This window comes from Ochotona princeps, chromosome 29 (genome assembly GCF_030435755.1).
Source record: "Ochotona princeps isolate mOchPri1 chromosome 29, mOchPri1.hap1, whole genome shotgun sequence".
In the NCBI taxonomy this organism is placed as follows: domain Eukaryota; kingdom Metazoa; phylum Chordata; class Mammalia; order Lagomorpha; family Ochotonidae; genus Ochotona; species Ochotona princeps.
In genome coordinates this window covers 13,722,105-13,734,129 of record NC_080860.1, presented here as the reverse complement: position 1 = coordinate 13,734,129, position 12,025 = coordinate 13,722,105, and the positions used below count along the sequence as shown (strand labels likewise).

The 12,025-nt window shown below is 58.9% G+C and overlaps 1 protein-coding gene across 1 annotated transcript; it reads right to left on the bottom strand.

Moving 5' to 3' along the window:
- Positions 1–646: 646 nt before the first annotated feature.
- On the bottom strand, positions 647–10,762 carry ASPHD2 (aspartate beta-hydroxylase domain containing 2). The gene is made up of 4 exons (XM_004591943.4): positions 10,587–10,762; positions 6,351–7,475; positions 1,120–1,233; positions 647–813 (listed from the first exon to the last, which is right to left on the bottom strand). The coding sequence occupies exons 2-4, from the start codon at positions 7,156–7,158 to the stop codon at positions 704–706; spliced, it is 1,032 nt and encodes a 343-aa protein (XP_004592000.1). The 5' UTR covers positions 7,159–7,475; positions 10,587–10,762; the 3' UTR covers positions 647–703.
- Positions 10,763–12,025: the final 1,263 nt, after the last annotated feature.

Below are 12,025 nucleotides of genomic sequence, written 5' to 3'. Positions count from 1 at the left end.
AGCTTGTAAAAGGCTGTGTGTGTGTGTGTGTGTGTGTGTGTGTAAAGAAAAGCCTGCCCTCCCTCTGGGCCCAGGCTGTCTGCCATGGTGGTAGGGAGGGCTGTGCATGCCCCTCCCCCTGCAGGGGTGTCTTGCCCATAGGGAGTGGGGCCTGCAGCTGATCCCCTTGCCCTGGAGGTGAAGGGATAGATGGCCGAAGGGGTCCCAGGTGGGCCATGGTCAGAAGCCCAGACCCCCGGCTAGCTCTCTGGCTCACAGACCACTTGTTTGCTGGGTTCCTGTGTTGTCCTTTTACCGATGACCATGAGCAGTTCTGTGTGATTCCACTGGGGGCAGAGAGAAAACCAGGAGGGCTCTCTGGGTCGGAGCTCGGGAGAAACCAAGGCGCAACAGAACATGGGGGTGCCAGGGGGCTTTGTATATGGAGTCAGAGGGAGGTGCTGGGAGGCCGGAAAGGAATCTTGGAAGCCAATAGTCGGTCAGTCGGGAGAAACGCTCTCAGGAGAGGATGAGTTGACAGGTTCCCACTTAGAAGATCCAAAGAGAACCCTGCACAGCAGGAAATCCCGGTCAGAGCTGTCTCCTTGGAGGCCAGTTTCTGAGCTGGGAACCATCCCATAGGTGGCGCTGGGCTGCCCCGGGCTGCCCCAGCCTCGCTCGCCTCGGCCCCTCTGGCCGACTCTGGCATGGGGGTAACACGTCCTCATCGTCCTGGTGCAAAGATGAAATCGAGGGCCTGCCGCTCGGCCGCCGCCACGTTGGGATGCCACAGATCCACCATGAACACCACCCGGGGGCCGTCCTCTGCTGAGCCTGTGTGTGGCGGGGGAGAGAACAGGTTCAGAGCACCCCAGGGCCACACCCATGTGGGTAAAGCTCTGAGCGGTTGAAGCCTGGGAAGGTGGCGTCCTCACGGGGCTTGGGGCAGGTGGATAATGGCAGGCGGGGGTGGAGCACAGTGTAACCACGGTGGCTCGGTCATGGTGAAACACGGACGGCACCGCCCCAAGGACGAACAGAGGCCATCGATGGACTGTGGGGAGCAAAGTGCCAGCTCACCGATACGAACAAGTGAACCCCACAGCCACACGCTGGGAACATAGGCGCGTAGACGCTCACCTTCGTGAAACGCTGTGTGCAGGAAGGAATCATCGAAGAGAAGGCAGCGTCCCTCTGCCCAGCACTGCGGCTCGCCCCCTACCACCAGCTCACAGCCACTGGGGGTTTTCAAACCTTGGGCAGGGGGGAAAAGAGAGGAAGAGACTGAAGGCAGGGAGAAGCGGCTGGGGGCAGGGGCCTCCCCAATCTTCCTGCCTCACCCCTTGGCAGCCATGAACCCGCAGAACTCACCTACTGGACACCCGAGCCCCGAGGCAGGTGGGATTAAGCAGGCAGGGCACTCTAGATCTGCCCTCATTAGTGGGTTTGGGGGACCCTTGTGAAATGGGCCATCCATGGCCACTGCAGGAGGGCCTGGCATGAAGGAGCCCTCAGTGGACGCCACTTCTGTCGGTTCCATGAGCTTGGACATCAACCTCACCCTGGTGAGCCGATTCTGGTGCCCAGGGGCTGGGGTACTGCTCCGTCATAGCAGCCGGCAGGGACTAAGACAGCCCACTGTGGGCTTTGCTAAGGAGAGTGTAGGCAGGAAACCCAGCACCGCACTGCTACAAGCACTTGGGCCCTCCCTCACTTTATCTGCTCTGGGCCAGAAACTCCTGGGATGAGAGGCAGGGTCCCAGCTTGCCCCTACATCTGCCTCTGAGCCTCTTGAGCTCTGACCATAGGGGTTCCTGGATGTGGAGAAGGCTGAGCTTGGAGCTGTGTTTTGCCTGGAAGCCGTGTGGGCCTCAGTGATGCCTGTAGATGCTGGGGGCGTTGTGACAGACACCCCGGTCCACAACCTCCTCCTGTAATCCTTGGCTCTGAACCCACACAGTGCGTGTCTGGATTCATGACCTTCTGGCCTGGCTCCGGAACCCGGACAGCCCTGGTTAGAGCACAGACCAGAGCCTTCACAAGCAGGTGAGGCCCACGCCGGGGTGCCCTGCGGCTGTGGGGGTACCTCCCCCATCCACTTCCCAACTCAGCCCCTTCGAAGCCCTTGACCTCTATCAGCACCTCAGCACAACCTCGGCTGGCTGCTCACGGGAAGGAAGATCCAGGGAGAAGCAAAGGCCCGAAGAAGGACGGAGCTGGTCACTGCCTTCAGGGACTCACTGTGATGACCGTGACCCTGGGCTAATGCCATGCCCAATTAGATGCAGCAGCTGCCTGTCTCACAGCCAGAGGACTTCAACAGGCACTGTGAACCAGCAGTGGACAGCTCCAGGAAGTATGGGAAGAAGAGAACTCAAAGAAAACGGGCTCTGACCTTGACATGCTATGTGACCATGGGCAAACTCACCCAATAAACTTCCTTCCCAGGGCTGCTGTGTGCTCTACATCCCTGGAGCCAGCAGCTGATGCCCACTGGTGCTCAATAAATATTTCATGACATCGCTCCCTGTGCCCACCCCACTGCAGGTGGGGTGATAAGAACTTCTGCAATCTACTGCAAAGTCAGCACTCAGTGCTTGTTGGGGGCGCGGGGGCTAGAGACAGGAGTGACAGCTGGAGCACCGCCACGGAAATGATCACAAGTGACCCACATGGCATCACGCAGCCAGACCATTCACCTCACCCTGGACCACGGCCTCCTGCTCCTCTCAACCCCAGCTGGGGTGCAATATGGCTGAGAGAGGGCCCGCCCTCTGCTCACGAGGCAACAGCGAAAACAGCCTGGCTGCCAGGTCAACAATCACGCTTCCTCGTCCTCCACCCTCGTCTGCCTTCTGCCCCAGCCCCCTGCTGTACACCATTCCTGCCCCAGGCCCTGCCCCGATGTGGCTGGACCAATGAGCAATGCTTGTGCAAAGCGAGCAGGTGGGTGGCTCTGCTCAGACAGCCCCCGCCCAGGCTCCAGTCTGCTGCTCTATCCGTGTCAGCTGGTGAGTGAAGGCGGTGGGGAGAAGGGCAGTAAAGGGCTCTGTGCCCAACAGAAGTCTTACTTCAGCAGCCGATGACCAACATCTGGGGTGCACAAGCAAGCGGGAGCGAAGGCCTAACATCCCCAAGAACAGAGGTGTGAAAGTACTGACTGTGCCTACCACACTGGAGACTATCACTCATGCACAACCACTTTCCTGCCCTCCTGCCGCCTCCCAGTCGATCTCAGATGGGCTTAGGGGGTCACTGAATGGAGTTAGTGGTGCTGCCGCTGGAGTCTGCCAATCCTGAACATGATGCTGGGGGATGCGTGGGTGGCACTCTCAGCAGGCTGTGGCCACCTGTCACGCGCTCAGCAGATACCCATATGGGGAGAATGGGCAGTTAGTGGAGCACATGGCTGAGATTCCCGTGGCCAGAGGGACAACTCTTGGCCATCCCCAGCTCACACAGGAGGCACAGCAAGAAGGGAAAGACTGGTGTCCCAGAAGCACAGCTCTGCACCTGCCGGGACCTCTTCCATCTCCAGCCAGGGCCAGAGCCAGGAGGGCTTCCCAGCCCACATCAGGCCTCTCTGCTGCTTCTGTCCTCTTTCTCGGACTCTCAGAAACCTACAGGGTCCCAGGTGCCCAACACACACCCCTGCTTCCTTCCCGGGGCGGACACAAACCTGTGCACAGCAGCATAAAGAAGGAAGCACCAAGAAAACACGACCGTGGACTCACCTTGGCCAGAGGACTGGCCACGCCTCCACGGGACCCCCCTCGATAAGGAATGAGGCTTCCTGCCATCTGAGGAAACATGGAGCACCCACTTTTCCAGCATGGAACTAGCTTGGCTGAGAACGGAATAGCTGGCTCTGGAGAAAAGCCACGTGGGCATGCTTCACACACGCACACACACACACGCATACACTTGCGCACACACTGCACAGATGCACAACAGACAGTAGCACACAGCATGCAAGCCCTGGGTCCTCTTGTTCCCAGCACTTGCTAGTCCCCATGTGTGCCCGCACCTTCTCCCACATTCATCCTCAGGCCTTACAGAACATGCCCAGGAAACCCTCTGCAAACACTCCCCTTCCCTCTTACCACCCACGGCCTGGCATGAGGGCCCTCTGTGGCTTGCCCCTTCCATCCAGCCTTAGCTCGCTCCTCTGGTCCACCCCGGGAAGTCCTTTGATCCCCCAGGGTCAGCCCCATCTCCCCAGAACACCTTGGCCACAGCCCAGCTTCCCCTGACCTTGGTCCATCACCCGGTGGCTCCATCAATTACAGCTGTTACCTGGATGACCTAACTGCCGGGCACCTGTCACGTAGGAGACACACCTCGTGCTGCTCTGAGCAGCCCTCACAGAGGCGTCACCACTTCCATCTTTGAGATAACAGGAATTCCCGTGTTTTGGGGCTCTGCTCAGGGACACACCATCAATGGGACTAAGCCAGGACCTGAGTCCAGATGTGTTGCTTTCCAGAGAAGGGTCCTTTTTCACATTAACTCACAACCAATGCTAGGTCATAACTGGTACCAGCTAGTGCCTACAGAACACTGACCTGAGCCATGTAATGTGTTACCTGCTTCATACTCCCAGTAGTCCCAGGAAGCAAGCACTCCCTCCCGTCTTATAGACAAGCAGCGGAGGCCCAGAGTCGTGCAGCCGACCCCAAATCCAGGCTACCTCCTCTGAAGACGCTTATCCTATCCTCTTGAGATCCCAACTAAGCCAACGGCTCTAATTATTTCTTCCTTTTTAAGTAACCAGGTCTGTGCAAACCACATCTCCCTCAGAATCCCCAGCCAGAGAGCAGAAGTGAACTTGCTGCAGGTGCAGGGACTGGAACAAGCTTGGCCTCCAGCGTGGGACGTGATTACGAAGCCCCGGCCCGACCTGTGTGGGATGTGATTACGAAGCCCCTGGCCCGACCTGCGTGGGATGTGATTACCAAGCCCCTGGCCCGACTAGCGGGGAACGTGATTACCAAGCCCCTGGCGCGCGTGGGACGTGATTACGAAGCCCCTGGCCCGACCTGTGTGGGACGTGATTACGAAGCCCCTGGCCCACGTGGGACGTGATTACGAAGCCCCTGGCCCGACCTGCGTGGGACGTGATTACGAAGCCCCTGGCCCGACCTGCGTGGGACGTGATTACAAAGCCCCTGGCCAGACTAGCGTGTGGAATTTTGTTCTCCTTCCTTTCTATTTTTTCAAAGTTAGAAGTGGATGTGACAGAGAGAGAGAGAGGTTCCTCCACCCACTGGCTCACTCCCCCAACGCCCACAGCAGTTAGGGTTGGGCCAGGCTGAAGGCGGGAGCAGCAATTCCATCTGGATCTCGCACAAGGGTGGCAGGAACCCAAGTACTTGGGCTATCACCCTCTGCCTGCCAGACCCGTTAGCAGGGAGCTGGCTTGGAAGCAGAGGTGGGAGTCAATCCCAGGATGGAAGCATCCCAAAATGCACCACAATGCCTTCCCCAGGGACCCCACTTCCTGGTTCTCCTTCCACGCGGAAGCTGGAGCAGCAGGCACTGCCAAGCCCCTAAAACTGGACGCAGCCTGCTGTCCAACTCAGCCCTCTAGTAGAGGATGCTCGCCTGTGATGCCACTGTCCCGTTTCCCCGCCCTCTCCTCAGCCACCTACACGAGGCAGGCTGGCGAAACCACCCTTAGTAACCAAGCTGTTTTGACGTTCCCCTTTGTCAAGCACCTGCTTGCCAACCGGCAGACTCTCTGATTAGCTCCTGAGACAGCTCTGTAGGGGACAGCCCTTCCCCTCCACATTCTCAGTGAGGGAACAGCGTCTCAGACAAGTAAAGTGACTTGTTCAGAGTGACCATGGTACAGCTCATGCCAGGGCCATGACATGAATCAGGGCCACACACACACACACACTCTTCAATGACAGTCCTAGGACCTGAATCCAACACGTCTCACTCTGAGGATCCCTGCCTCCTTCAGCATCTGCTCCTAGCCCGCTGGTCACCCCTGTGGACCTTAGTCACCAGCAACGGCCCCCAGCCCCAGCACGACACTATCCGGTAGCCACCAGCCCCAGTGCGGCTCTGGACATTAACAGAAAACAAAACCCTACATTCCTAAGTTGTACCTGCTATGGTCCCAGCACTCAAAGGTCCCCTGCTGTGGCCCAGGGCCTAGCATGCTGGACAGTGAGGATGGACGTACGTAAGCACCACTGCACAAAATTCTTCTGGACTCCATCTTTGCCAGACCCAACTGCTGGCACCCAGTGCCTCGGCTTCTGGTCAAGGGGCAGTGAAGCAAAAGAGAAGGTGCCAGCCAACTGCTGGAGCTTCTGTGTGTTTCGTCGCCCGCCCCCACCCCATCCCATCCTACAACCTACCTAGGTGGCATCGGATGCGGATGTTGGTGGGCCCATAGTGCTCTGTGATCACCGTCCCAGGGCTCAGTACGGAGATGCACGCGTTCCCAAAAACATTGTTTCCAATACAGGTCCGAAGGCTGCCAAGCAAGCGGTACGTCCGTGGGCACTTCCTGCAGTTCCGGGGCACGCACACCCCCTGGTTGACCAGGTAAAAGGTGAACCATTCCCCGCTTGGGGTGCTGTTCATTTTCCAGCCCTGTGGGAGGCTGCAGTTCGAGAAGGCCTTGTAGAGGGTCTCAAACTCACACAGGATGGTCTGGAAGTTGCGTTCCAGCAGCTCCACGTCATGCTTCTGAGCATCCCGGGAGAAGTAGGGTGTGGTAGGGAGGTCAGGCAGGAAGAAGATCTCGGGCTTCTGGATGGAGGGCCGACTGTTGAGGTAGCGGCCCTGCTCGCGGATGCCCTTGTGGATGCGGCCCATGCCCGACCACGAGTACCGCTTGGCGTACTCCTGCAGGTTATGGTAGAGTTTCTGGTTGAGCCCCTCGTGGTGGGTGCAGCGTACGCACTCCGGAGACTGGCAGGACACGAAGCCATTCTGTAGCCCGTTGACCTCGGCGCCCTGCATGAGGGAGTTGACCGACGCATAGGGCCGTGGCTGCTCCCTGCCCACGTGGTAGCAGTACCACACGAACAGCACCAGCAGGCAGGCCACGGTGACTGCCGCCGTGGTATCGCAGTCCCGCACTGATTGGATGCCTGTGGCGATGCAATCCCTCAGGCCATCCAGCGACCAGTTCCAGGACACCAGCCACTCAAGCGACATCTTTGGGGAAAGGGGTGGTGTTGTTACCACCGGAGGGATGCAAAGCCGGCTCAGTCAATCAGTCTTCCAGGGGTCCCATGTGGGTCAGTGCAGGCGGGAAGGTGGATCTCCCATAAGGGTGCAGGGCGAGGCATGGCTGCCACATTCCCTTGGAGCCTGCTGGGGACAGCATCCTTGATGGGTGAGGCCAGCCGGCTTGGCCCACCACTCCACTCCCGGCCAAAGTCACTGGCGGGGTGGGGGAAGAAGTGGGTATGTCACATTAGCTATGGAAGGTCGGTTACTGCCAGAGGCTGGCTGTCATAGGGGCTCCAAGCCTAGGATGGGAGACAAAGAGAGAAAAGCAGCATACACTGGACACCTGTAGCAGTCCTTTGAACTGTAACATCCCAGCACGGCACCTACGGTCGCCGCAGGAAGGAACTCGCAGGCAATCTCGGGTATGACTCCCCCTCTCAATCCTCCACTTCTCAGGAGGCCTACAGCAAGGCTCTGGCACCAAGTACTATGTGGTAATTCGCCCCATCCCACCTGCATCCTTCACAGGAGGTGCCCTCACCCCCACTTCACAGATGAGAAAACCGAGGCTCAGGCAGGGACAGACTCGCCCAGACTTCCAAGCTTGCATCTATCTGTCTGTTGTGCTATATACTACTTGACTCATGGCAGGCAGTCAACATGTGCTCAGCATCCCTTAATCTCTACACGATGCACCAGGCAGAATGCTCTGTACTTGGCATCCTCTTCTCTAGCATGGCCTCACCCTCGTTCAATCCCCACTGCCCTATTGGGTCCACACTACATTGGGATAGGAAGCAGGTGCCACAGAGTCACTACTGCAGCACATGGGGGGCCTTCTCTGTCCCCCTGGCCTCACTTGTCAAGTTAGGAGAGCGTAACAGGTGGGCAGGACGGAGAGAGAAGCCCAGACTCGCTCAGGCACTTGTGCTGCTGAGGCCCAGGGCTGGCATTGGGCACCCTGATTATGCCCTGGGCCTCACAGTCACAGCACCAATGGCCTTACCATCACACTGCCTGAGGCTCCAGACCCTGGCTGTCCCAGCCTTGCCCATTCCACCTTTTCTGATCCAGAGTGAACCAGCAGGCTTGGTCCTCCCACAGTCAAACGCACTCCTGTCCAGGCCAGCAGCACCATTCCGAAAATTCAGGGTCTCCCAGTTCAGGAACACAGAAAGGCAAATGAGGAACAAGGTGGAAAGAGGTGGCCGACCTCACCACCTTGCTCCCTGACTCTGGGGACCAAATTTGGCTTCAATATTTCCTGCAGTACAGCTGAGCGGTCCACCAGGACCTGGGCTGGCCCGAGCGTCCACACCAGTTCCCCACCCTAAGTCTCGGTTTCCTCATCCGTACAGTGGGGTTTTCAAGTTCATCCTAATGGCTGATGAGGCATAATGATGGATGCAATGATGATATCATACTCATTAGGTTATGATGACGTCACGCAGCTCGCAAACCCCAAGGCGACACGTGGGAAAAAGCCATCTCGGAACTCAGAATTCCAACTGCTCGTGGTGATGGTGAACCCCGGGGAAGCTCACACCACTGCTCACACCACCGCAAGTGACTCTGTCCCCAGATACGTTAGGCTAAAACTGAAAGGGAAGCCTTAGGTGCTCATTAACTGCCTACTGGCTTCTTCCCAGCTTCGGCTGAATAAAGAGAATCACTTGACTCTACTGCTTAGCAAGTCAGAGACGCACACGCTGAATATTCATGGGGATTTTTTTTTTTCTTGTTTCTAGGAAAAAACACAAGAGCGGGGAGGTTTGAAGCTATACTTTTCTCTCAAGGGTTCTTCCCAGCATCTGGGAAAAGCGGGACCTGTTGGAGGGCAAGAGACCCCCCTCCTAGTTAACGTAATGTCTGGAACTGCTCTCCTCTTTGGGAAAGGGGAAGAAAGCGGATGGGAAGGATTTCATTTGCAAGTCATTGGCACCAGCTCTCTCCTGGAGGATGGGGGACCCCAGGGTGCTGCAGTTCCTTGGGGAGCTGTGTGACAACAAGCAGTGGGACTGGAAGGAATTGAACCACTCCCCCATCTGCTGAGCTGAGCCCCCACCTGCAGTTCTTCCACTCCCATCTCTCAGGGAGACAGAGAGATGTTGCTCAACATTTAACAAGCACCTGTTACCTGTAGCTTCTGTCCTCTCTGTTCAAGTCAGAGGGTAGGGGAATGCTGCTGACCCTGGCTGGGAAGTCCCACTAGGGGCTCTCCCCAAGGCTGCACTGTCCTCTCTCAATGGGAGTCCACTCCTTCTCAAGGGGTGACCCCGTCCAGTGCGGACGGTCCCCGCTAGCTAACACAGACGTTCCTCAGGTGAGCTCACCAGCCTCCCCAGCCACAGGTGACAACAAAGGAAACTCTTAGATCCACAGGGAGAGGGATGGGCTAGCAGTTCAGGGTCCACCGTGACTGACTGATGGCAGCTTCATTCACACCTCTGTTCCTTCTCATCTGTGTCATTTCTGTTACCACAGGGATGAAGATATCTCATGAAGAACATGCCAGTCAAGATCTTAAAGGGCAGTTGGTGCCCACGGCGACCAGCAGTCAGCCAGGTTCAAGCGCAACCAGAGGTAACTTCAACCACAAACGCACACCCGGAGAGGGAAGAGGAGGCATCTCCGGCGTCTGACCTGGTCCACCCAGCTCAGACCACCCGACCGCTGCAAGAGGCTGGGTAACCACGGGAGTTAGGCCATCGGCGGGCAAGGTGTGTGTTAAGGCCATTGTCTTCACTCAGGGGCCGACCCCTCTCCACCATGGGAGACCTTCCCTCTTTACTCTGCATGAGTTTTTTTGCAAAACCCACCAGCCCTGGACAGTAAGAAGAGCAAGACAGCAGGTGGCTAAACACAGATGGTGGCCCACCAGGAGGTCACTGGGATGAGGGAGGGGGCTGTGGTCAGGTGCGCGAGGCCAGGAAAAGTAGGCGATCCGCTAAAGGTGACTGACAGAGGTTTACACCCGCATGGTTAAGTCCCGGAACAGAGGAGGAGGGTCAGCACAGGACAAGAAAAAGTGGGGGGCTTGCTGGAGGCAAAGGGGAGGGCAAAGAGAGGGGGGAGGGGGCCGCGGTGGGGCTAGGGAGGGTGGAAGGGTGTGTGATGCCTAGTCCCAGAGCCGCCAACAGAGGCGAGTCGGCGCCGGCGCTCCGCACGCAGTGAGCGCCCGCCGGCGCGGCCCCCTTGGCCCGGCCGGGATGCGGGGCGCAGGCGGGCGACGACGTCCCGGAGCATCCTCGGTGCTTGGCGGCGGCGCCCAGCGGGAAGGAGGAGGACGGCGGGCCTGCAGCCGCCCTCCCCGCCTCCCACCCACCCAACCACCCCATTTCCTTCCCGGGGTCGGCCCGGCCGCGCCACCCTCCCGCCGGGGCAGCCCTATGGAGACCCCGCTGGCTTACCTGCACCCCGGCGCGCAGGCAGCGGGGGTGGCAGCTGCCACTGAGCGCGCGGACGCGCGGACGCCCCCTGCCCGCACCGCGGAGCCACCGCCCGGCCGCTGCCCGGCCCACGCCGCTGGAGACCGAGCCGAGCCGAGCCCAGCCGGTGTCCCCCCGGCACCCGTGGCCGACGCCGCGCTGCGCTCCGCGGGGACAGCGAGGACCACAACTCCCACAATGCTGCGCGCACCCGGGCTTGGCAGGGAGGGACCCCGGACGCGCTGCACCTGCGCGCGCCACCCTGCGGGAGGTGTTCCCGGGTCGGACGCGCGCTCCTGGTACCCCAAGAGGCTGCCTCAGGAGGATGCTGGCCTCGTGTCCCCAGACGCAGCGGTCGCGCAGTGGGAGGGTGCGCACCGGAGGCAGTCATTCACGAGCCGCTTCGGCTGCCTCGGGTCTCCATCTCTGCCTCTTGCGTTTTTGCTTCCTTTGCGTTCTCCCTGCCTCTCACCCTGGCTCCCTTTCTCCCCTTCTGAGGACGCATGAATCGCCCCAACGGTACCCTTACTTTCGTGGAAAAAATGCATGCGTTTCGAGGCCAGCCGAGATCCGGCAGTCTCTGTGCCTGGCCCTGTGCTGTGGGTACGACCCTAGATCAGAGATGCCAGAGAAGGATCACAGGTCCACCGCGACTATCACCAGAGGCAGAGTGGGTGGCCAGAGAGCCCGGGATGGATGAGGGAGGCCACAGGGCGCCTCGTGGGCAGGGGATGGAGGCTTGATGCTGGAATCAGAAGCCACAGCGGCCATGGGATGTGTTAGGGGCCCCAAGAGAACCGTGCGTGCGTGGGTGCGTTCTGGAAGCAGCGCAGAGGATGGCCTGCCCACCATCCATCTGTCCCCTGCCCAGGCTCACCTCTTCTGTGCCCTAGGATTTATCTCCATGGTGGCCCAGAAGCCACCGCCCCCCAGTTCCTGATGGAACAGTCCACTTCTGCTGTGGTGGCCTAGAACCATTTCGCGGCAGCTTGGAAGCCACCTGTGTCGCATCCCAGACTCCACCTCACACCGTCCGAAATTCCATCTGCCCCTCTCCCAGAACCTTCCTCTATCACGTCCCAGAGCCCACCTCCTCCCTGCCCCAGCCTCTGCCTCTTTTCTGTCCCCTCCTCTTCCTATATCCCTAAATCCAGCCGCCCGTGTCCAAGGCACTGTCTCTGACATCTCTTCCTTTCTGTCAACGCCCAAGGGGAAAGAACATCCCCCCACCCCACTTCTACTGGAATAAGCCAGAAAATATATATACCTGGGGAAACCACCGCATGAAGTTAAATTTGCTCACAGTGTGGTTAATCAACCCCAGTGTCAGGTTTAGCAGGAGTTAATAGGATCTGTCTGACCACTGCCAGCTCCAGGCTGGTTGAACACGGAGACAGTGGAGAAGGTAGACCGCTTGCAGC

Excerpts from the sequence above, each read along its gene's own strand:
- ASPHD2 (XM_004591943.4), bottom strand. The coding sequence starts at position 7,158 with ATGTCGCTTGAGTGGCTGGTGTCCTGGAACTGGTCGCTGGATGGCCTG. Across the intron at positions 1,234-6,350 it reads CCGCATCCGATGCCACCTAG|GTTTGAAAACCCCCAGTGGC; the intron begins GTAGGTTGTAGG and ends CCCCTGCCCAAG. Across the intron at positions 814-1,119 it reads GCACACAGCGTTTCACGAAG|GCTCAGCAGAGGACGGCCCC; the intron begins GTGAGCGTCTAC and ends CGCCACACACAG.